Source organism: Diceros bicornis, chromosome 11 (genome assembly GCF_020826845.1).
Source record: "Diceros bicornis minor isolate mBicDic1 chromosome 11, mDicBic1.mat.cur, whole genome shotgun sequence".
In the NCBI taxonomy this organism is placed as follows: Eukaryota; Metazoa; Chordata; class Mammalia; order Perissodactyla; family Rhinocerotidae; genus Diceros; species Diceros bicornis.
Genome location: NC_080750.1, coordinates 65,845,957 through 65,870,900, shown reverse-complemented (window position 1 = coordinate 65,870,900; position 24,944 = coordinate 65,845,957). Strand labels below are relative to the sequence as shown.

The window sequence follows — 24,944 nt, the reverse complement described above, 5'->3', positions numbered from 1 at the left end:
GGTGGAGGGTTTGGAGCCCCCACCTGCTCAGTGGCCCCCACCCTCTGTCCATGAATCTCCTGGCTTCAAGGATCATTGTTTTAAAAGCACCAATCTCTACCATAGACAAACTTCGTTATTTTATAGAGAAGGTAATAGGCCCTAGGAGGCAAAGGACCAGTTTAAGACCACACAACTATGGGTCCTGAACCTCCACCCTATGCAGATAGACTCACATTTAGGTAGAAAAATAAAAACAATCGCTCCATTCCACCTCCCCAATTATAAACAGTTTAGGGCAGCTTTAAGCTATTCTGTCAGGTTGTGGGAGATGGTAAGATACCAGGCTGTGAGCTCCTCAAGGGCAGGGCCTCTTTCACCTGTGTATTCCCCATGGTCCTGGTAAACTACAGGTGCTTAATGAATGTTTCTTAACATGAGAAGAGGACTGGTTACAGTGATTAAATTTCAGGCCCTACATAAAGCTCCTGACTGCCAGGATTTGGTAAAGTTAGAGTCGTGGAAGACAGGAAAAAGCCTATCTATAAGACGAGAGTGACTGGACTTAGGAGGGGGTGGGATGACACCTCCGCCACCCCACCACCTTCCCTCTCCGTGATAAGAATGGGCCTCAGAGAGGTCAGGTGACAAGCCCAAAGTCTCACAACTTCTAGGTGGCAGAACAGAGACGTCTGAATTCCTGGCAGTTTTAGCCGAGGGAAGACCGAGCTGGCAGCTGGAGGGACAGGGGAGGGGGCATAAAGAGGGGAGTCTTGAGTAACTTCTTGTGAGAGGCTATCACAAAACCACAAGAATGCAGGGGAGCCGAGGCCAAGCAGAGCAGGCTTGGAACCAACCCTCTGCTTCAGCCCGACCTCCTCAGAGCGGGTGCTCGGAGCCAGATCTGCTGGCTCCTCTGTTCTGAGCAGCTTTTGATAAGCTGCCCAGCATATCTGAACTGGCAGCAACCAAGGCTCCATCCAGCGAGAGGTTGGCTGCCTCCCTAGGCTGTCGCTCCCTGGGCCCAGCGTGGGACTGGCCAAGACGGACGATTTCACTCCAAGAGCTGAGACCCTGCAGAAACAAAGGCTCTCTTGGCCAGGCCTGAGCACACTGACCAAGGGCACAGACACTGGGACTGCCTTCATCTTAAAGGAACTATTAGGGACTTCCTGGGGGTAAGACAGAGCCTCAGCTGGGAAGGTAGGAACATGACCTCTGGTTCAAATTCTGCCACTCAGTAGCTGTGTGGTGTTGGGCAAATTACCTCCCCTTTCTGAGCCTTCATTTCCTCATCTGTAAAGTCAAGGTGATACCGGCTCAAGACAAGGTTGACATGAGGGAAGCCATGTTGTAGAAAAGAACCCCTGCTGTAACTTTGAATGACCTCTGACTAACTAGCCCAGCTGGATACGCACCCTCCAGGAGATCTAACTGCTCCATAGATTTTATGACCCCTGCTTGTGCATGTACCTCCCAGCTGCGATAAGATGCTAACTTTGTTCTTTTGAGTTCCTTAGGAATGTGATGACCCCCGAACAGAGAATCTATGCTAATAGCCATCATCAATGAAAATTGAAAGATCTGGTGTGGCACTCCCAGTCTGTAAAACCAGAGGGTCAACACTCCTAACCCTCTCCCCTATAACCCACTGGCCAATATATCTGCTATAAGACTTTGTGCCCATTAAGATGTTTTTTTTTAGACATTAGTCACCCATTTTCCCTCTTGCTAGCAAGCCGTAATAAAAAAGTCCTTTTTCTCCTACCACCTTGCCTCTTGACTATTGGCATGTCTTGCGGTGAGCAGAAGGCCCCACATTTGGGACGTAACAAGGGCATAGGCTACATTATCTGCAAACCGTCACCCTGCACTAGATCTTGATTAGAAACCATAATCACAAAGCTCCCCCAGTCCACAGTCATTCATTCAGCACAAATCTGCGGAATTTGACATTGACATATAGCAGAAAATCAGTGGTTCTGAAGTGAATCCTGCAGCAGCTGTTGTACTGATAGTGATTGGCCCTCCCTCCCAGTTCCCCCAGCTCCAGTCCTGTGTCCCCATGTGTCCCCCCTGTGCTCCTAAGCTCCTTCTGCCTAAAGACGCGCTTTCTTTCTCTATCATGTGCCCCAGTCCCTCTTGCCCTTCAAGCTTCCCCAGGAAGTGTAGTATTAAAGCCCACCCCCAACTTTTCCAAGCTTGTCTTCTGCACCTCCTTCCTCTACATCCCCCACACCCTCTTCCCCCCAGCCTCCCAGGAAGACTCATCTTTCTCAAGCACGCAGCTCCCTCAGCCCTCTGGGTCTTTGCTAATGCTGTTCTCCGGCCCGGAATGGTGCTCACTGTCCCACTTCAGAAGGCGGTTGCCTTCTCTGCCTGGTGGAGGCTGACCTTAAGTGTCCTCTCTGAAGCCTCACCTGCCTCCAAAAGGAATTCACCTCTTAGTGCTCTCATTTGTAAGTAATACGGATCATTAATTAGTGTGACCAACTGACTCCTTTCTGGATTATGAGACTCCCAAGGGCAAGGACTATGTCTCTGTCCATCCAGGACCTACTACAAAATTGAGTAGATGCTCGGTGGGTGTTTGTTGAGGGTGTGGGAGACCAAAATTGGCCACCCTGAAATACATCTCTTTACCTTGATTATTTTCTCTGACGGACATGTGACCTCCCCCAAACTGCCTAAAGAATTTAACATAGAAGACCTGTTTCAGGAAGGAGCCTCTACCATATGATGGCTGTAATATAATGTAAAATAGATGTAACAATAGAAAAGGCACCAAGTCCATCTTATCAAAAATTCTCTTTCCCCAGCCACATTCTCTAGGTGGCCCTGAAAAGACCTGCCAGACAAACATTTACATTTATAAGGGAAATCTCTATTTGTAAAGGTCTCCTCCTCTCTGTATTAGGAAGAGGGGGGAATGACCTCATCTCTAGAAACATATCAATGTGGAAGGTGAGGACTTAAATCTGCATACTCTTGATTACTGTGATTTCTGTCTCCTTCCTGTCTCCCTCCCTACCCCCAACATCCTCCTTTGTCTTTAGCTGAAGATAGTATTTAAGATGAGAACCTCCGGCATTTTGCTGAGAAACTCAGTTTCCCTGGTTTCTCCCATGTATACATGTTATTAAACTTTGTTTGATTTTCTCCTGATAACCTGTCTTTTAATTATTTGGCCAGCCACAAGAACCTTAAGGGAAAGGGCGGAGGGGGATTCTCTCTCTTCCCCAACAAGGGAATGAGATCTCTTGTTGGAGGTAATTTCTATGTTTGAGTGTTCATAGCAATTTGTCCATCTCTTTCATCACTACCTGCCACGTATTTAGTCATTTGTATGTTTCATCTCTCCTATTAGACTCTAGGCCCCTTGTGGGAAGGCTCTGCTTCTCACTCAATATTGCTTTATTTTGCTCTCGGCTTTTCAGCTGTAAAGGTAATACATGTTCATGCAAAATACACAAACAATGCAGAGGTGTATGAGTAAAGAGTGGTAGTAAACACAGAAACTGCTGTTAACAGTGGGGTGTATATCCTTCCAGAAGGCAGGATCTTTTTGCTGTGCATTTACAAACATTACACACACACACACACAAGCTTCCTAACATTAGAGGTTATGTTCTGCATCTTTTCATTTAGTTCTGTTGGATCATGTAGGATATAGTAGGGGTTAAGAGCAGAGAGGCTCTCAAGCCATCTTGCCTGAGTTAAAATCCTCACTGTTATAATGGGCAACTTACTTTACCGAGAATAGTATCTAGCACAAAGAAAATGCTCAGTAAATGTCTGCTATTATTATTAGCTATAATCTTTTCATCCTCAGGGCTTAATACATTGTCTTACATATTATATGTGTTTGATGAATGAAAAGCAAATGAAGAGAGATAAACTCTTAAAAATACTTCAACCTCTAATCATTAGGTGCAGATCAGACTACCCTAATGCTTAACTCTCTGGCTGTAGACACATCCGGGGGTGCCTAGTCAGCTCATACCTCATTTACTGGGACTTGAACCCCTACCCAAGATTTTGGCTGGAGGGCTGGACTTTCACGTCAACCATCACCTTCAGACACAGCTGACTGCACTAGGGACGGATACTTGACCCAGTAAAAGTTAATCCATTAGCTGGGCAGTAATTGATCACATTTTCCTTCTTAGGAATTTGAACTAAAACATACAGAGACTATTGTCAGACAGCTGTAGGCAGATGAACTACAATGCCATTTAGAGACAGGCTAGGGTGATCATTTTCCACAACATGGATCTTAATGGCTAAGTAGAGAAAGCTAGGAGAGAAGCGGGACTCTGCAGAGAAACAGTTACAAGAGACCATGCAGAAGATGAGAGAGATAAGAGCTGCTTCCACCCTGATAGGTGGCCCTGAGGCCTGACTGTGTCCCACAAGATCCTTTGATATTCTTTTCATTGACCCCTCTTAATTTGGGATTGCTTTAGTGGGTTTCTGTTCCTTATAACCAAACACGGTAGCAGCCTCTTGGTTCCTTGGTGCTTGGCTGTTGGCTTCTCTGCTTTGTACCCAAATCTTGGCCTCCCTTTCCCACTCGGTGTTTATTTCCTCTGCTTTGTCTTAGGCCACTCTATTGCTGACCCTTCTCATATATCACATACTCTTATTCCAGCTACCAGGCCTACCTCATGATTCCTCCCTCCCCAATTTCTCTGGCCACTCATATCCTGCCATTACCCTGAGGCTTAGAACATAAGTAGTAGAAGAATTTAACTCCCAAGAGCTCATAAAGTCCCTTAAGCTGAAAGTGGAGCATTCTTTCTTGGTTTAGAAAGGGTGGAGGAGTTGAGGGGAGAGGGAACGAAGCCATAAGAAAGAGAATCACCTTTTTCCACATCTCATCTCTCTTGCTGTTGAAGTCGCCTGTGCCTGGAATATCCACCAGCACAACCCCTTCTGGAATCAGCTCTGATTTGGGAAGAGTCACTTCCACATGTTTGATCAAGGGCCAGATCTGTGTCTCAGCTGATTCTCCATCCCAGTCTCTCCTCTGAGTCCGGATGTAGGGGTCCAGCTTGACAGACAGCTCTCCTGCCTGAGGAAGGACAAAGTCACAAACCCCAGATTCTCCCTGCTCTTCTATCCTGGATTGGCTGTAATTCAGGTTCACTGAAGGTACACTGAGTAACGGTAAGAAGCAGCACTGGGCAATGGCCCCAGGAGGCCTGTAATATAGTCTGCAAGGGTCTAGACTCTGAGAGCCAGAAAGGATCCTGGAGATCAGGAAGTTTAAGCTCCTTAACTTACAGATGAAGAAACCAGAGCCAGTTAGAACGGGACTTCAGGAAAGTTACAGCTTTGCTGGAGAATAATCTTATCTTCTAAGTTCCATTTCAATTCTAAAATTAATGTAAGTAATATGCAATTCACTAAATTTTGGAGAGAGGGGATTTTTCTCACATGGCTACAGGGAACATTTTAATTACCAAAAAGTCCTGATTATAGGAAATTGATATGATATGGTGATCATATTATCCAAATTTAAAATTGGTCTGAAATTGATCTTTAAAAGGGTTTTTAAAATTTATTTTCCAAGTACAAAACATATCTTGAACAGTAGGCACTTCCAGGATGTTTTAATGATGGTGGGTAAGATGAGGAATGGTTCTCAGCATATTGCTCCAACCTAAACATATCTTGGGGCAATGACACATTCATGCCAGCAACTACGTATGGCAGTGAATCTCTATGGGGAAACTTCAGGGGACAGAAGATTTGGGATGTATGGTGGTCATTGTTAATAAATATCTATAAAACGGTCCTGAAAGAAAGATAAGAAAGTAAATTCTTGAGAGAGTTGAGACTAAATCAGAGGATTTGTTGCAATCTGGGTAGGGAACGACAGATTTCATCAGTTATAATCAAATAACAAGAAACTGTGAAAGAGGAGATGATAAAAGTTTTTAAAGACATTTTAATTAAAAAATAAAGTAGATATAATAAGGGGAACATAATAGAAAAAGCATGGGCTTGAAAAGTCCCTTTCTGTAAAAAGAGGGCTCAAGTCAATAAACTGGCTCAAGGCAAACCATTCTGGGAGGCAAACTCCAATTCCCTCATCCCAGTCTGGAATCCCTGACCTAATCTCGGAATCTGTGCCTTCACTCACTGAGATGGTAATTCTGTGCCCGTTTCAATGGGTAACTTTGTAACACTGGGAAGGAATATTTCTAAATACAGAGTAATGAAGAAATATAATATTAATACCTTCATGTAAGTTGTGTGTATTCGGATAAAGCACATAACCAGTTTTGGAATCATTGCGTTTCTTTGAACATGTTCAGTCTATGTTCTAGATATTAGAAATGTAATTATTTTTAATAGTACTATCCATTTAAATATACGAAATGGCTACTCCATGTGTTTGATTTCTTAGATATACAAGAGCTAAGTGCCTTGAAAGTTTTCATTCATTTGACTTCTAAGTGTGCCCGGTCAAGTATTTAAAATTTTTTGAGAGAATCGAACATATTAAATTTGAACTACAATATCAAAACTCTAAGGAGGGCTGGCCCCGTGGCTCAGCGGTTAAGTGCACGCGCTCCGCTACTGGTGGCCCGGGTTCGGACCCCGGGCGCGCACCAACGCACCGCTTCTCCGGCCATGCTGAGGCCGCGTCCCACATATAGCAACTAGAAGGATGTGCAACTATGACGTACAACTATCTACTGGGGCTTTGGGGAAAAAAAAAAAAGGAGGAGGATTGGCAATAGATGTTAGCTCGGAGCCGGTCTTCCTCAGCAAAAAGAGGAGGATTAGCACGGATGTTAGCTCAGGGCTGATCATCCTCATACACACACAAAAAAACAAAAAACTCTGAGGAAATTTGATTAACTATATAAGGAGGATTTGTTATGTTAAATATAGGAGAAAATTCAACATTAAATTTTAGAACAAGTGTAAGTAATTGTTCTTATTTTACACAAAAAATGCCAGATTTATAAATAGAATAATATTTTAAAGATCAATTTTAAGATACAAGAAAAACTAGGTTTTTAAATGTACAATTTTAATAAATTAGAAATTAGTTCCATAAGTATTTTGCTTTAATTTAAAATTTAAATTTCATTTAATAAGATGAATACTGATTAAAAAGTGAGGAGAACATTGTCCTACAAGTTGAATATCCAATATCCATCATGTCCTTCATCCATGCCAGCAGAATCCTGATTGTTTGTTTGTTTAGGGGTGGATGGAGATTGGTCTCAGTCAATCATGACACGTCTGCTTCTCGCTTTCTCTAGACTCCTGTCAGCTAGGAAAGGCTATGTGACTCAGTTCCGAACAAGAAAATCTACACAGAAATTTGTTGGGGGTGTTTCTGGGAAAGCTTTTACTTCCCATGAAAGGGGAGATGTGTTTGGTGTCACCTCTTGATCCATTTCTTCCTTCCATGAAGCTAGCTGTGAAGTCTAGCAATTCAATAGCAATCTATGACTATGAGGCAACAAATATGATGGAGGGCCAAGGGAACCAGAGAGATATTGATCTTGACATTGTTGACCCACTGAACCAACCCACAAACCCAACTGCCTCCAGACTTCTTATATGAGAAAATGAATAAATCCCTATTGGTTTAAGCCATTATAAGTTGGGATTTTTTAAAAAAAGTCATTTGCAGCCAAAAGCATTCTTAATTAATCCTCAAGTAACCATAAATAGTCTTTCCTGTGTACAAAAGCTCTCCCATTTGGACACTAAAAATTCCCATTTGACAGCCATAAATAATGAAAAATAACTTGGTCATGGATACTTCTAATTTCGGTATCATCTTATTTCCAATAAAAACACTGCACTTTGAGCAAACCCCCCAAATGGATTCAATTATTATACTTGAGACTCATGATAAAATAAAGAAAAAAAATTTTGAATCTACCTCTTCTGCCTTGAGGGTGATGATTCTGGAGGTGGGAATCTTTCCTTTGGGCTTTGCCCTTAGTAACTCCTCATAGTTCTTCTTTTCCGCCCCATTTCCATAAAGCATTTGTAGCTTCCAGATGGCTTCCTCCACTGCATCATCCCTGTCCCACTCATCCACCTCTTCTCTACTCAGCTCCTCTGTCCTGTGCAGGAGTTTAGTCAAGTTCTTCAGCTCCTCCTTCCACTCCTGCCAAGGCAGAACAGGGCCAAGCCCCTCACGACACAGATACAGAAAACAATGACAAAGGGAGGAAGCCACTGTCCCTGTGGTGGGCAAGAGGGCTGCATATTCAGGAAATCTAAAATCATCTAATCCAGTGAGGGATCATCTAATCCAATCCCCTTGTTTTGTTGATGAGGAAACAGGGACTCAAAGAGGGAAATGGCTTGCCCAAAATCCCATAACAAACTGTGACAGGACCCAGGCTAGAACCCCCATCTCACTCTATTCAAGTTTCTCATTCTGTACTGTGTTCTTTTCATTCAACAAAGGCATGAGCTATACTTACAAGGAATATAATCTCTAAGATTATATTAATCTCTAAGAGAGAGGGAAAAGGAAAGAAAGAAAAGGGAGGAAGGAAGGAAGAGAGGGAAAGAGGAAGGAAAGGAGGGAGAGAGGGAGGAAAAGAAGGAGAGAAGGAGGAAGGAAGGGAAGAAGGAAGGGAGGGAGGCAGGCAGGCAGGCAGGCAGGCGCCACTTACCTGGTCAGAGAGAAGGTGGATTTTGGCCTCATACTGCTCACAGCAGCCCGAGCTCACTTGTACAATACATGACGAACATATACTTTCTCCAGACACTGGTAGAAACATTTCTTGCTGGATGATGGCATTTATCAGGGAGCTCTTCCCAGCCCCAGTGCTTCCAAATAATCCAATGTAGATTGGGTCCAATGATGGTTTTTCAATCAAGGCAAGAAGCCTGTTTCTAGATCAGTTTTTAAATGCACATTGTCTTGGTCATCAAAGCATAGTGGGAAGAACACTAAGTTCTAATCCTAGGCAAGTCACTACATCTTTCTGAGTCTTGCTCTCTCCTTGGTCAAAGGGGAATATTAACCCCCATTTACTATACTGAATTGTCATGGGGATCAAATGAGATTATGCAAAAATACTTGGTAATGATAATTCTACACAAACTCTATAATGTCTATATAGATGTGAGGCATCTTTGCTTGTGTTCTATGAAAATTACATAGTCTTGACCCTAGAAATAAGACTTATGCAAAGGTAAAGTAATATTAGGAGGAACACAAAGTCTTATTGAGCAGAAGAAATTGCAGCCTCAGCATTACTCAAGTCCTTCAAGTTAGCTCAGCACAAGCAGTTGAGGGCACAGCTTAGAGTCACATAGTCTGGGTTGGATTCTGTGCCCTTTCACTTACCAACAGTGTGACTTTGGTCAATGCCTTGGCTTCTCTAAGCCTCAGTGTCTGTAAAATGGGGATGATTGACAAAAACAGCTCCTACTTTACGGGGATATTAGAACAATTAAATAAATTTCATATATGTAAAGTATTTAGCAGACTACCTGGCAACAGTGACAGTTAATGAATGGCAACTATCAGTAACACTAATAATGGTCCAGAGCTACAGAAATTTTCAGCCTTCTTTGCTTAGTTTCTAATTGGAAATTCCCTTTCGTTGTCAGAGAAAAGCACTACAATCACCCAAAGAAAGACATCGCCGTAAAATTTGAAGGTAGCTGTTATCAGACTCACATGAGATACTTGACTCCATTAGGAATGCTGTCATCCAGGAAGACAGACTGAATAAGTTTCTGATAAGTGTTGCTCAAAACCCTTCTGGTCCGTGACTCCAATTTTTCATCTGGAATCAATAGAGATGTATTACTTGGGATATACCTTGCAGGGATCAAGTACAAGTTCTCCACAGGAGGAATCTGCTCAATATTGCAGAGCAAGAAAAAAAGAAATGAAATGAAAAGCCAATTAAACAAGATAGCAAATTATCTGACACTAGAGATAATAGCTCATGGGAGATAGCAATCGCTAATTCTGAGAGCCTCCAAGGAGCCAGCCTGCTCTGAAACTCCGTGTAACAGAAGTCAGCATATGCTTTACCATGGGCTTTAGCCCTTCTAGATTCTTCTCTCTTGTGGTCATAAAGAGAAAAAAATGCAAGGACATCATATAAATACCCACTAAAGTACCAAACCAACCATTTTCACAGTCTTTCTAATCAGGAAGAGGCTATTTTTGATAACAACCCTCCTATCCAGAGACTCCTAGAGATAAATTGTCAAATTGCATATCTCTGCAGAGACTATGAGGCCTCCCTTTCTGGATCAGGTTCATTTGAAGATGTTTCGTCTTGCTTTAGACTTTAACCTTCTCTCCCTTTGAGCATTTTAACACATTTGGAAAAGAACAGAGCCATGTTAGAACAAGCTAGATAGCAATTTCATGACACTCACACTCCTTAAGAGCACTTTGTTCCACAGAGGGAAATGCTCGGAACCGCTGGTCTCGATCTGAACGTCTTCTTTTTTTCATTGGTTCTTTAAATAAATCATCATCAACTAGAGATAAATGAGAGGTTATTTATTAAAGGTCTTGGGGCACAGTATATTTCCCTGCCCTCTATCAATACACAAACCTGAAGAGTCTAAGAGGAGCCCCGCCAGCTCTGTATGCCTGTAAGCTCATTTCAGAAGCAGGCACTGTTGGGCCATTCCAGTCTGGTTTCTTCCCAGAGTCAGAGGACTTTTTGCATCTAGTTCCAAAATGCAGAGTCCAACATATCTCCCCAAATGAAAAGTTCCTGTTTGGAAATTCTTAGAAGCCAAAGTGGCTGGATATTCTTCACCAAATGCCAAGTTTTAGGAAATCAACCAACTGTGTAGAGAGAAACCCAAGATAAGGCTAAGTGTGGGTGAAGAAAGGCCTCTGGGAGGTCTTTCCAAAGTGGGAAAGAAATTGATCAAGAGCAGAATGCAGAAGAAAGAATGGCCCACATGACCAGGGAAAATCTCTTCTTATCCTTGAGCCTCAGTTTATTCATCTGTAAAATAAGAAAGCTGGCAAAAATATAAGTAACACAAGAGTTTTGAAGGGTACCCTACCAGATGGATGCCCTTCAGAGATTAAATTTGGGGAAATTTTTCCCCCTTCTTCACTGAGAGACATTATCAGCCGCTTCCTTACATAGGCAAGAATACAAATCTCTGAGAAGCAGATCTTTGTAGCTCTGCGAAGATTCATTCACTTTACTGGTTTCCTTTGGTTATGAAGTGAAGCGCTGGTAGGGTCCATAATCCTCAGGAAAGGGTATAACCAAAACATTGTGTTTTGGATGGATTTTAGAAAACAACCCCCAGTGGTATTCACCTGGTTAGAAAGGAGCAATAAGTGAGTCTTCAGGGTCAAGGTTATTGGAAATGGTCCTAACCCAGTGCTCCTAGGCTGGCTTGTGCCTTAGGAAATGGCTGTGAGGTGAACTGGAAGAAAAGTTGATCCCCAAGAGTCATAACACTCTAAGTTCATATAAGGGCATGAAGCCCCCAAACTGAGCATGACAGTAGGAAGTGACTTCCCTGAAGAACCACAGAGAAGGAGCTTCACTTGGGGACCCAAGATGACAGACCAAGCAGAAGGCCCAGCCTCCACACTGGGCTCCAGATATGGGTCTCCCAGACAATCCAGGTGGCCTTCCCTCTCTGTTCAGCCTTGGTCTTCCCCCACAAATTCTGCCGTGTTCTGGAGCCAGCTCACACCCCACAGAGTATTGCAGGGCAGAGGTATGCTGTTTGCCAAAGCTTGAATCTGTGCCACCTCATGCTCAGCAGTGACAGGGAGTTTAAAGAGCTTGTACTTCAGCCCCTTCTATCTCAGACCTTCTAACTTTACGATTGAGCTCAACTCAAAAAATTCATCCTGGCTAAGTTTCAGGACTGCATTAGAACTAAATAGCAAGTGGTTGCTGGCTCAGTGGCTGGAGAGGGAGAGGAAGACACAGAAAAGAAAAGAATATGTCACTCGGGCCCCTAGGCCAGCTACCCGCTGAAGAACACTTTAGTCTGTGTTACAAAAGGTGTCTCAGAATTCCAGGATGTTTCCACAACCTGTCTGTGGAAAGAAAGTAAACGGACATCAGGCCTTGACCTCATCTTTGTAACTCGGGAACTCTTTTGTGTAAACAATGTTTGCACAGCATCTTAGCCACATGTATAAAACAAGGGACAGGTCCACATATCCATGGCCTTTATTTCAACTTTATAAAGACTGGCAATTAATCTGATAAAAGATTGGAATCTTATTTCTCAACTAAAGCAAAGGCTAAGAAGTTAGATAAAACAGCAGGGTTTTAAACTTCTTCTTCAATTTCTAAAATGAAAAATCACCAGAAAGAAGAAAGTACTCCATCTTGGATTTATACCATTTAAGGGTAGTAGTTTCATACTAAATTGTAACTGGCATGAACTGGCCTGAACCTGGACTATATCTCTTATTATTCCCTGTAATTGCTCAAGCACTTCCTCACCTTTTCCAGCATTTTATACCGAATTACCTGAGGAGATAGCAGTTGGGATGGGTGGGGGCAATCCAAAGAAGTAAACCTTAGTCTACTGCTGCTGTTGCTTCTTGTTGCCACAAGGTGTCACTTTCGAAAACTGACCCCAAACAGCCTGACCCATGCAGGTTCATTGCTGATCCAGACCTGTGCCAGAGACTGCCAGGATCTTCCAAGCAAAACAACTCCACCCTTTCAGAGCTAAGCCCAACCAGGGGTGCCCCAAAGTTGCATTTCTTTCAGTTTGTGTGCCCAGCCATGCCTCAGATGGTAGCCACTACCCCACTGACCCAGAAACACTGCTTCCCTGGCCTCTACAGGGATTCATTCTCTGCGAGTGAGGACATTCTTCCTCTTCAGTTCTAAAAACACAAAGGATGCGATACACCCCGTTTTCTGCACCTAGGGGTTACTTCCCTGCATCTTCCTAAGGAGAATTCCCTACTTGGCTCCAGGGGTCCCCCATCCAGCCTTCTAGGGAGAAGGCCACCCTCGATGTCTCCAGTGTGATTCACCCTGCATTTCTCCTTCTAAGGAAAGCACCTGACATGATTCCAGGGGCCTGACCTTGTCCATTCAAGACAGGCTACCCGCAGAAAATCTAAGCCAGTTTTCTGGAAACTCATTTTTTAAGGGGAGGGGGCACAAATTTAATTGCTGGTCAGACAGTCGACTACATTATGAATAAGCTATTTTAGTTGTTGTTGAAATAATTTATTCACTATTAAAAAGTGTCATGAGAAAGCAGCTTCTGAATTCTTAACCCACTTGCCCTTGATTATATACTGGTAACTAGCTCCTATTTGCTTCATCAGAGGATCTTGTAGGGACATTACCTGGATGTGGCTCCTGACCCACAAAATCCTCAGTTTCTGCCATTTCCTGTTATGTAAACGCCTGCTTTTATCCACTTAGAGAATCAGCCTGAAAATACATACAAAGTACAAGGGTACGGGGGGCACAAACACAGGACACAGACACAGCAGAAATTGTAAATACAAAAAGCAAAAAACAAAAATAACATGTAAATTTGCTATGCTTTGTTTCCCCAACTAGATTCCAAGCTCCTAAAGGTCAACGATCATTCTAACTTATCTTTGAATCCCTCACAACACCTAGTACACTACGTGGTGATTTAAATATGACACAAATCAATGTTTGACCATTGATTTTCAACTACAGTTATATCTATAGAACTTTAAACTGATATGACCTGAGACTTTTAAGGCAAGTCACTCTGAAATGAGAATAAACCTCTAGTGACAAGAGCCATGAAGGTGAAGGCAGATGGCTTTGCTGCTTTGGGTGACATCAGTGCCCTACTCAGGTAAGCCTCAAACCCTTGTGCCAGTAATGTTTAGTGCCAGCAGGTCTCATCAAGAATCTGAGAGATGGATGGAAACTTTGATATTCCTAGGGTTTCCTGGAGTTGCTTTGGGGGTTACTGAGTGGGGAAAGAGACACGCAATAACTAGGTTCTCCGGATCTTCCTCATCACCCCACCCCCACTTCCACCAGGAAGACACCCCTACTGGGGCTATAGGCAGCAGCACAGCATGGGAATCTGCAGGGGAGGGAGAAGGAGAGGCACATCCAAAAGGAGAAGTGTCAGATCCAACCTGTCTTCAGTTCACCGGCAGACAGGGCTTAGGTACAGAGGGAAAACTGGACCCATAGAGGTTCAGAACAGAGGGCACTGCACAGATGGGACGGGGATATGCTATCCTGGAGCTTCTTTCTCCACATATCGAGGAGAATTTGAGGAACACAAGTGGGGAGCACCCGAAGTGCTTACTTTCCATGTCTAATGTTGCTATTTGGATTCTCAGCTGTGTAATTCAAAAGCAGAGAGTCACCAGCCCTTCTGAAATATGCAAAATTCCACCTGATCTGTCAAGCCCCACCAGACCCATAGGCCGTTAGTTAGGGAGACTATGCCTCATTTACATATTAACCCCAAATGAAAATCACAACTCATCAGTTGAAACAGCCTTGTACTCGAGTATAGTTTGGCTGGTGGATATTAACTGACGAAATGGTTTCTGTACTTGGTAGGTGTTGAATGAATGTGGTGTGAACCTCCACTATGTGCAAGGTCCTGAGCCTTAGGTAGAGTTCCTATCTTTCCATTCCTTATCTTGTGGCCCCCTCTCAGACCACCTCAGACTCCTTACAGATCTCCAAAGCAGGGTATCCTATTGAACTGCCATGCATTTTAGCACATGCTGTTCCTTCTGTGTGGAGTAACCTTCCCCTCTTCTTCCTGGTGAATTCCTACTCTTTCCTCAAGATCCTGTTTTAGCATTTCCTCTGTGAAACTGTGTCTTGATTCCCAATCATTTCCCCCTTGTGTCACTACTGCACCAAGCACACCTTTGTTACAACGCTTTCCACGCTTTGTTTATGTCTCTTCCTCCTTACTGAACCATGAGCTATTCAAGGTCACAGCTGCATTTGTTTCAATGTTGTATTTCTATCATGAAGTGCAATGACTGACAATAAATGCTGAATGAATGAATGAAATAATGGATGAGAAGCTTTTGGTGAAATTCTACACCAAAGGATGGTTAAAAACAAAATTTGTTTTTGATATGATTAGAGTCCTGCCTTAAGCAAAGAGTAGGAACAAATAGACAAGTATGCAAATGGAGCAGCATTAATAGTGAGGACTGAGCCACAGGAACTGGGAATGTTTAACGTGAGGAAAGGAAGACACAGCAAAGGCCAAAGATGGGGAGAGGACTGCCTAGTGGTCTTCAAAAACATGACCTTAGAGCTGCATATAAAAGAGGGACAGTGTGTGGTTTCTATGGTCCCAAGAAGGGAGAACTAGATCCACTAGGTGGAAAGTATAAGAAAGCACATTTTTGCTTAACATTCTCTAGTAGTCAGAGCTGTCCAAAATGGAATGAGCTCTCTTGGAAAGTAATGAATTTTCCACTATGAGAGGTGTTTGAACCTATACTGGTATGACCACCCAATAATGGCACTAGACTAGATGAATTTTAAGGTTTCTTCAAATCCCAAAACTCCATGTTCTTCCTTGAAATGTTCACCAGTAAAGCTGGTAGTGGAAGTGCTCTGTGAGGTCACTAAAATTCATGAGAGACACAAGCAATTCCTGGTTTGAAATGCTGAGTTGGAAACACTAAACCACATCAAAATCTAGCTGAGTTAGGAGAAAAAAGGGTAGATGAGCTATAAGGTGCTCAAGTATATAGTAACGCCCATAAATAAGTTCAGATACAGAATTAGGAATTACCCCTAGGAAAGCCATCTGTTGTTTTCTGAAGACAGCTGCTCAATGAGCCATAGTCACACAAAATGTTAGATATCATATCACTGGAACACTGGAAACAAAACAAAATGTATGATCCTACCAGTGGACAAATCCACTGTAGACCTCCAAGACAACTTGTATTCCGTGTCAAATTCTAGGAAGAAATAGAGAAGCCAGATGAAGTCCAAAAGCACTAAGAAACTGACAAGTGTTACCACCATTCGAATACAGATTAAGGCCCTTCACTCTGAGAGGTAAGTGGATTTAGAGCAGAAGCAGACATGTTCACCAAATTCTAGGATGTGGGCAGTGGTTTGGGCTTCCTTCAGGGTCACAGGAACTTCAGTTCGTCTGACTTCACTTATTAAATCAACAGTACACAATGGCCAGCAATGGCTGTTAGCATGTAGCTATCCAGGGTTGGATTGTCTTTAGCTGCATGCAGTGGAGACACAAAACCATGAGCCTCCCACTGCAGCAGCAACTTTGGTGCCAGTACACAAGTAATTTGTGACCCCCAACTGAAATGTGGAGAAATTGGAAATTATTTGAGTTGCAGTTGTAGGGAATTGGGCTTCAAATTCCTTCTGTCAATGTTGAAAGACTGACAGGAAGGGATCATTTGATTGGCAAACTAGGGCACTGGAAAATGGAAGGGGATCATTTGATTGGCAAACTAGGGCACTGGAAAATGGAAGGGGATCATTTGATTGGCAAACTAGGGCACTGGAAAATGGAAGGGGATCATTTGATTGGCAAACTAGGGCACTGGAAAATGGAAGGGGATCATTTGATTGGCAAACTAGGGCACTGGAAAATGGAAGGGGATCATTTGCAAAAAGGCTGAGGAGGCAGAATGAAATAAATGCCGAGCACTTAAAAAGGAAAATCTATAAAACAAAATACATCAATTAATAGGGAGAGTAGTATGGTATAGACACTCAGTATATAGTCACTGACTTGACCTGAAGGATGCAATGGAAAGGGCATTAAGCTAGAAATCAGGTATGGAAGATTCCAGTTCTGACTTTGCCACCAGTCAAAGGAGCTGTGGGACTTCAGACAAGTCATTTTATCTCTCTGGGCCTTGTTTTTCTCATCTATAAATGAAAGATTGAACTAGTCCTTAAAGTGAAAATGTTTTTGGATTTAATTGGGAGCCAAAGGATTAAAGTTCCTATTTTGAATGTTACCTGTCGTTGAAACCAAGACTGTACCAATGATTAGGGCTCCTGTGTAACCAAAAGTAGCACAATTGAGGTTACTGTAGTCTCAGGTTCATTTTGTTTTAAGGAGCAAACGACCCACAGGTGCATAGTTCTTCCTCAAATTATGTTGGGGTCCACTTTCCCCCAAAGAGAGGCAGTAATGATGGTACATTTTGTGAAAATTTGGTGTCTGGGGAGAAGCAATTGAAAACAGCCCAAATGTATTGCTCATGCAGGCAAGGTTTTCACGTGTGGTTTATCTCACTTGTATTTCAACTGTGTGGTTGGCACTTAAGTTTTGCTTTTAGTACTTATTTACATTCATGTGCATTGAGCCTAAGAATAGCATCTTTTAAATTAGACTCTCTGCATATTTAGCTAGATATGGGAAGGTTGCACAGAACCAGTTTCCTGTTAAATAATTGTGACTTTTGACAGTTATTCTTGCTTCTCTCACTCTCTCTTTCTTCTGTTTGTTTGTTTATTGCCTTTTTTCTTAAAATAACACAACAGAGGTGATTCAAATGCAATAGTCATTCCTACACTAGAACAGCTTCATAGAGTGGAAGCAAGTAAAGAATGCTGTGGAGCCCCTTCTTCTATAGACATGAACACCAAAGCCCAGGGAGGTCACACAGTGATTCCAAGTTCACACAGTGATTCCAAGCTCAGTGTTCCCTTCATTCCACCAAGCAGCCTCTAAGGGGTACTGTCTAAACAAAGCCTCTGGAGGTTAAGAGTAGGAGAGGGGAGAGAACAGTGCCACAAACGAGGGGCTCCCTCAAATGCATGACAAAGGCATTTGGGGAATGAAGGCTGTTGAGTATGAGGGAGAATCGCAAGTTGATAAAATTACACCTAGGGACTCACATTGAAGCTACTGCCTGAAAATTCTGCAACACCCTCAGAAGTAAGACAAGCCAGACAGAGTGTGTGTGTTGTGGGTGAGCATGTGAGAGGGAGACTGAGTAGTACACTTTCACTGCATTCGTCTGTGTCTGATGCAGAACTGAATGTCTTTATTAAGAACTACAAATGTCCTCTTCTCTTCCCCTAGCTCTTCTCCTTTACCAGAATCTCATCTCACCCTACCTTGCTTCACATCATTAACCCTTCCCAACATTATTCTTGTTTTCCTTTCATTCCTGCCCTGACCCCCACCCCAAGGTAGCACTCATAGGAAAAAATCAAAATGCTTAAAGTAGCAAAGTTCCTATAAGGGGCATTTTGATCATTAACTTTGGTTTATTCTCTACTTTTGATAAATGTGGGAAGTGCTTGGTACATAGTAAGCACTGAATAAATATTTGTTAATGAATGAAGTGTATCTTTCAAATCTATCTTAGATCGTGAGATTAATAATGGCAGGAATTATATTCATTCATTCAACAAATATTTACTGAGTGTCTGCTATGTACCAGGCACTGTTCTAGGTGTTGGGGATACATCAGGAACAAAATGGGGGTGGGGGGGTGGGGAGGGTGTCTGCTTGCACAGGGCAGACTGTGAATGGTGTAGTGGAAATTACTCAGGATTTGGAGTCAGACTGCCTGGTTTTTGGATCCTGCTCCAGTACCTCAACGCAACACGGAACAAATCACCTAACGTCTCTGAGCCTCAGCTTATCCACATATAAAACGAGAATGTAAAAACGCTTATATCGGGAGTTAATTGTGAGGATTAAATGTAATATTGCATGCAAAGTTGCTCTACAGGCACTTCAGCATCTGTACAAATATTATTTATTTTCAGAATATTTGGTGAACACAGTTAAATTAGAAATCAGTACTATTCACCCGGGGCAAGTCTATTTAGTTTTGGGGGTACACATGCCACTTTAACTGATAAACTGACTCCCATTCTTGTCTCTGTTGATCAATCACCTTGACAGCTCTATCTCATCTTCCGTCAAGAGTCCTTGGTAAAGTCTCCTCCCCTCCCACAGGGAGGTGGGCTGAAGTATGAAATAAGAAGGAGATTCTTAATAAAATGATGGAATGTTGATGACATTTAGGATTTATTTCCTTTCTTTTTAAGTTTTAAGTACCTTTGGTGTTGGTAACATTTCCTAACCACCGTATTAGACATTGCACTGCTCTTCCAGACTAGATACCTGCCAAAGGAGCAATTTAAACACATTAGCTAGAAGTAAAAGTGAAACAAGGGCCTTCAAACCCCCAAAGGAAAAGAGTTATGTTTTCAGCATTAACACATGTGTGCAACATTAGAAGCACAGCCACCAGAGGTAGATATAATAAACGAGGTATTGGGATGACATGATTTTCTCCGTCCTTCTCCCTCAGGTGAATAGGTAAGTAAAATAAGCAGATATTTTCATAACATACTCTATCAGATTCTAACGAAATGAATTTGAATCCTCTCATATTGCTCCCCCAAGCTCACCAAAGTTAATGAGGCATAAGATGACATCAATACGACCCCCAACTATGCCTGAAATAGCTGTTTTCTTTGGGGAGGAATGATTAGTGACTTGCCAACGATCACACTCTTAAGTAAAATTCAAACTAAACCCTGATTCTCCAGATTTCTAGTTCACTGGCCTTTACCCATAGCCTTAAAATTCACTTAAACAAGAAAGTAGAATACACTTTCTCTCAAGAAGTAATTTACTTTAAGAAAATCAAGAGAGGGAAAGAAACAAATCTTCCATATAGAAAAATTCCAAATAATTTATGTAGATAGTCCACCCTCAAGGAGAGAGAGCGTCACTTCCTACTCCATAAGTGTGGGCTTTGCAGAGCAACTTCCTCCCAAAGAGGACAGTATGGAAAGGAGGGGGAAAGAGCAACTTTGCAGTGGAGAAACCTGACAAACACGGCCTTAGCTGGGTGATCAAGGCCAACATCAACATCATAAACCATGTTGACAGTATGTAACTCTGACGTGATGTGATGAGGATGGCACTGTAATTCTGTGACCTTCCTCCCCTAAACCCATAACTCCAGTCTAATCATGAGAAAAACAAACAAATCTCAGAGGTGAATCCTACAGAATATCTAACGAGTACTCCTCAAAACCTAACCAGTACTCCTCAAATACCTGACGAGTACTATTCAAAACTGTCAAGGTCATCAAAAACAAGGAAAGTCTGAAAAACCGTCACAGGCAAGAGAAGCCTAAGTAGACATGACAATGCAATGCAGTATCCTAGATGGGATCCTAGGACAGAAAAGGACATTAGATAAAAACTAAGAAAATCTGAATAAAGCATAGCTTTTAGTTAATAATAATGTTACAAATATTGGTTCATTAATTGTAACAAATGTACCATACTAACGTAAGAGAGAAAACTGAGTGTGGCTTATATGAAGACTCTCTGTACTATCTTCTCAATTTTTCTGTAAATCTAAAGTCTATTTTTTCTTAAATCAACCATAAGTTACAGTATAAATAACACAAGAGAAACAACTTACCAGAGGTCACTCTTTCTGCTTTGGCTCCAGGAGTCCACAAAAGAGACGGTGGCAGTTTCTTTGCCTTGGTACAGATATGTGGAAACAGCTGAGTTATATAGCCCGTGGCCACAGTCACAAAGCCATGTTTACAAAAGCAGAAGCGAAACTGATTTGCCATCAGGGGGCTATTTATAACAATCTCCTCCCTCAGAAATTGATTTGTGCTATTTCCTCTTTCATTTACAGTTAACTTGTATGTGAACTGGGGATCTTACACCTTTCTCTGCCCTATGCCTACAAGCAGGCAGACATTGGTCATTTTTCCTCTCCAAATAGATTGCAGCATCCACCTGCAGCACCCTTTTTTTGAGGGTAAAAGTTATTCAGATGGATCTGACTTACTTCAGCAGATAGGAAAAATGCCCCAGTCCCAGAAGAGACAATGCACTGGTTCCCACACCCCCAAATACAAGACAACCAGGAGAGATGGATGATATGAGATGGTGAAAATAAGCTGATTCTTGATACAAAGTCTTGAAATTCACCCAAAATCAAACAACATTGAATTGTTTGATTGTAGAAATGAGTGTCATACGGTTTTAAATAACGCTTTCTGGAACTTAAATTTTACATCTGTTATTTAAAAAAAAAAAAACACATAAAAACAAATATTCTTAAAATGCTGTCCAGGAGAGAAGAAAGTAGAACCTACTCCACTTTGCTGCGTCTGACAACCTAAACAATCACATCAAGTGCAGGGAAAAAGCTATCTTTTAAATCTTCAGCTTCAAGTAGTGTTTTGACCTTGAAAGGCAGACTCAGTCATTACTAGGCTAACCCTCAGTAATTGTAGGTATGTTTTTAATCTAAAGTGGGGATTCACAAAGCAAAGAGGTCAGAAAGAATTGAAGATAAATACTTAGACTGTGGTCTTAAAAATTGCTTTGAACTTTTGGCAAGATGGTGTGCCTCATCCATAAAAAAACCATAAAAATACCAATACAAAGCTCAAAACAAAGAAAATCAATGTGAATACCATCATTAGTGTTGGATCTTCTACTTATCTCTCTGGGCAAAATCATACCTTATACTTATATTCATGTCACATGTGCTTAGCTCTCCCTCTACTGGCTGTTTCTTTACTTCAACAGTTAACTGTATTCTTAATCAGAGGTACTACTAAAGTACCTGGTAAGTAAAATTAATTTTGATCATTTTTAAAGCTGCCTGGGTTCTTTATGGTCCTTGACACTTGCTGTTGGATACCTGAATGCTAGGTCTGTTAGAAGTTTGGGCAAACCACCGGGCTGAATTTTCATTGAACTCACTGGAAACATTGAAGCAACTGAAAGAGAACTTCCACAGAGTCCCACCATCTTATCCAACCACCTATCAGAATCTTCACTCATGTGTTCTGCTTTCCAGCCTGTAAATAGATGAACTATTCATGTGTCCATCAAAAACTAATCCCTTCTCTTATGCACCAGATTCCATCCCCTCTCTCCAACTGCAGGATTAGGTAGAGTACTTTCCCCTCTTCTCTTAATTCATCAGATTTTCACTCTCCACTGGATTATTCCCATTGGCATACATACTTGCTGTTAATTATTCCATTTTAACAAACACTCCCTTTGACCCCAGTTTCCCTGCCAGCTACTACTCCATTTCTCTATACTTCTTTATAGCAAAACCCCTCAAAAGAGTTGTCTAAACTCATTGTCTCAAGTTTCTCTCCTCTCAATCTATTATAAACCTTCTCTAGTCAAGCCATCACTTCTACCATTCCATGAAACTGTTCTTGTCAAAGGCCCCAATGATCCTAGTCAATTTTCAACCCTCATCTTACTTGACCCATCAACAGCATTTGACCCAGTGGATCACTCCCTCCTCCTTAATAGATTTTCTTTTCTTGGCTTCCAGGTAAGCACACTGTCCTAGTTTTCTTCCTACCTCATCAGCCTCCTTTGCTGGTTACTCCTCTTCTCCCCACCCTGCTAATAACAGAATGCTCCAAAGCTTAGTCTTTGGTCTCTTCGCTTTCTTTTCCACATTCACCTTGTTTCATAGCTTTAAATTTCACCTATATGCCTATAACTCTCAATTGGTATCTCCAGCCCCAACATTTTTCATGTCTTACCACATCCCAAACACATGTCCAGATTGACCCCCTCAAAACCCCACTCCACCTACAGTTTTTTCCATTTCAGCTAACGGCAACTACATGGTTCCAGTACCTTGGTCCAAAAGCTTCAGTGTCATCCTTGATGTTGATGTCTGTCTTTCTCTCATATCCCAGATCTGATCTGTCAGGAAGTCTTATTGACATCTTCAAAACATATGCAGAATCTGAACACTTCTCACCATCTCCACTGCTTACTACCCTAACTCGAGTCATAATCATCTCTGGCCTTGTTCAGTGGTTCCCAAACTTTGCTGCACATTGGAATCACTCAAGGGTCTTTAAAAAATACTAATGCCTGGCTCCCACCCCTTGATATTTTGATTTAATTGGTATGCGATGTGACCTGAGCACTGGGATTTTTCACTACTCTGTAGGTGATTCTAAAGTGCATCAAAGTTTGGGAATCACCAGCATAGTTATGATATAGCCAACTAACTGATCTCCCAGCTTCTGTTCTTCATCCTCTACAATCTATTCTCAACACAGCAAATAGAGATATTTTAAAATTATAAATAAGATCATATCTCTGCTAAAAATTCTCCAGTGGCTCCCCAAATCACTTCGAGTAAAAGCCAAAAGCTTTATAATAGCCTATAAGGTCTTATATGAGCTGCACTGTCCCCCACCCCACCCCATCACTTCTTCAACCTCTAGTACACTTCCTCACTCACTGCTCCATTGGCACTGGCCTCCTTACTTTCCTTGAACACACCGGGCATCCTCTCACCCTAGGACGTTTGTATGAACTGTTCCCTCTACCTGAAATACTCTTCCCCCAGATATCTGCATATCAAATATTAACTCAAATATCACATTCCCAGTAAGGCCTACCCTAATCCCTATTTAAAATTTATGACTGTACTACCCACTTTGATCTTTCTCTTATGTGAGGTAAAAGAGTGACGAGGTGGATGATGGTGCCTTTAGATACAGAAGAGTGGGGAAAGAACAGATTTGGAGTAAAAATAGAATTCTGTTTTGGACATGCTAAGTTTGAGATGCATATTAGACACTCAGATCTAACAAGAGGTCAAATAGGGCAGAAGTTGGGGCTGGACTATAAAAATGGGAGCAGATAGATGGTATTTAAAGCTAGAGTACTCTGGGGATACCTTGGGAGAGACAAGGCTGAGAAGTGACCCCTGTTGTACACCAATATTTTGAGGTGAGGTAGACAAGTTCACACGAGACTGAGAAAAGTAGAAGAGAAACCAAGAGAGTGTGGAGGGTCTTATCATGAAAGACTCTCACGGAAGCCAACTTATGTCAGTTAGTACTAGGATCACAATAAGGGCAGATTACTACTGAATTTGGCCTGATGAAGTCACAAAACTTGACCAGGATAGTTTCAGTGTCGTTGTGGGGTCACAGTTACCTCAATTCTAGTGGGAAATAAGGAACTGGAAACAGCACGTTTTCCTGTCTTTATGTTAATGAGAGGGGTTCATAACTTCTGGTCCATGAACAAAAGAGATCACGGATGGGTCATCCCAAATCCTGCCTCCAAACTCTGCAAACCTCTGTGCGTGTGTGCGTGTTTCTGGAGAGACCTGATGGCTTTTCTGATGGCTATCGACGATACGTGCCATTCATCCGAGACCAAGGCGACCACTGGCGTCAAAGCCCGCATCTCAGATTGTTACTTGATTCCGCACGGTCTCTCCCAGGCTCTGAATTTAGCTTCCACCACACTAGCGGACTCGTCCTCACGCCTTCTCCCACTCACGTTCCCGCCTAGCCCCCCTGACGTGATGCACTCTGAGCTCCTATACCCTTGTACTCTCTCATTTAGGCTTCCTGCCGCAGCCTCTATACATAAGCTTTGTATGTACGGCTATACTACCTAGGTCGAGCTTCCTAATGCCCAGCTGCCGTTGCGTTCAGAGGCTCCCACGCTACAGCCCTTGAACCCCACACACCATCGCCTCCGCCGCAGCTTTTCCGCCCCGCCTCCTGCGGCTCCGCGCGCCGCCGCTGGGGGAGGGGTGGACCTTTGCGCGCGCCGTCTTCTGTGAACAGCTTTACGATACATTGGCCGTCATTTTACGGCAGGCCGGCGTTGCTTTGTGGCTGTCAACTCTCCCCGAGGTGCGAGTTGGTAGCTACACCTTCTGTGGAGACGGCTGCTAAGAAAGCGAAGAAATGAGGCAGAAGCGGAAAGGTGCGAAAGGGAGGGAGAGGAAGAGGGGGAATGGGGATGGTAGGGAAGCGGCGAACACCTGGGTGGTCAGACGCTGACCCACTTTTTCCGGCGGGAATCCGCTGTCTGGTCCAGTCGCCCCACCACCCGAGGTCAGCCTGTCTGTCGGCTCCAGCCCCCTGCCTTCTCGTTTTACCTATTGCGGTTTTTAAACCAACCTGCTCTTACCCTTCCACTTTGGCAGTTAC

The 24,944-nt window shown here is 42.6% G+C and overlaps 2 protein-coding genes across 7 annotated transcripts in view; one reads left to right on the top strand and one right to left on the bottom strand.

Annotated features, from left to right (window-relative positions):
• Positions 1-24,486, bottom strand: part of NUGGC (nuclear GTPase, germinal center associated) — a 55,247-nt gene extending 30,761 nt beyond the window's left edge. The window contains exons 1-9 of one of the 6 annotated variants that reach the window (XM_058550441.1): positions 22,609-24,486; positions 20,393-20,456; positions 19,006-19,071; positions 13,307-13,394; positions 10,375-10,479; positions 9,659-9,767; positions 8,643-8,865; positions 7,895-8,125; positions 4,844-5,053 (exon numbers count right to left, since the gene is read on the bottom strand). In XM_058550441.1, the coding sequence (XP_058406424.1) occupies positions 4,844-5,053; positions 7,895-8,125; positions 8,643-8,865; positions 9,659-9,767; positions 10,375-10,479; positions 13,307-13,349 (921 nt within the window). In that variant the 5' untranslated portion in view covers positions 13,350-13,394; positions 19,006-19,071; positions 20,393-20,456; positions 22,609-24,486. The remainder of the gene's footprint in view (positions 1-4,843; positions 5,054-7,894; positions 8,126-8,642; positions 8,866-9,658; positions 9,768-10,374; positions 10,480-13,306; positions 13,395-19,005; positions 19,072-20,392; positions 20,457-22,608) is intronic. The other 5 variants (XM_058550437.1, XM_058550438.1, XM_058550442.1 and 2 more) reach the window with 5 other exon arrangements.
• Positions 24,487-24,625: 139 nt separating this feature from the next.
• ELP3 (elongator acetyltransferase complex subunit 3) overlaps positions 24,626-24,944 on the top strand; it is a 102,267-nt gene continuing 101,948 nt past the window's right edge. The window contains exon 1 of the mRNA XM_058550435.1: positions 24,626-24,717. Within this exon, the coding sequence (XP_058406418.1) occupies positions 24,699-24,717 (19 nt within the window). The 5' untranslated portion in view covers positions 24,626-24,698. The remainder of the gene's footprint in view (positions 24,718-24,944) is intronic.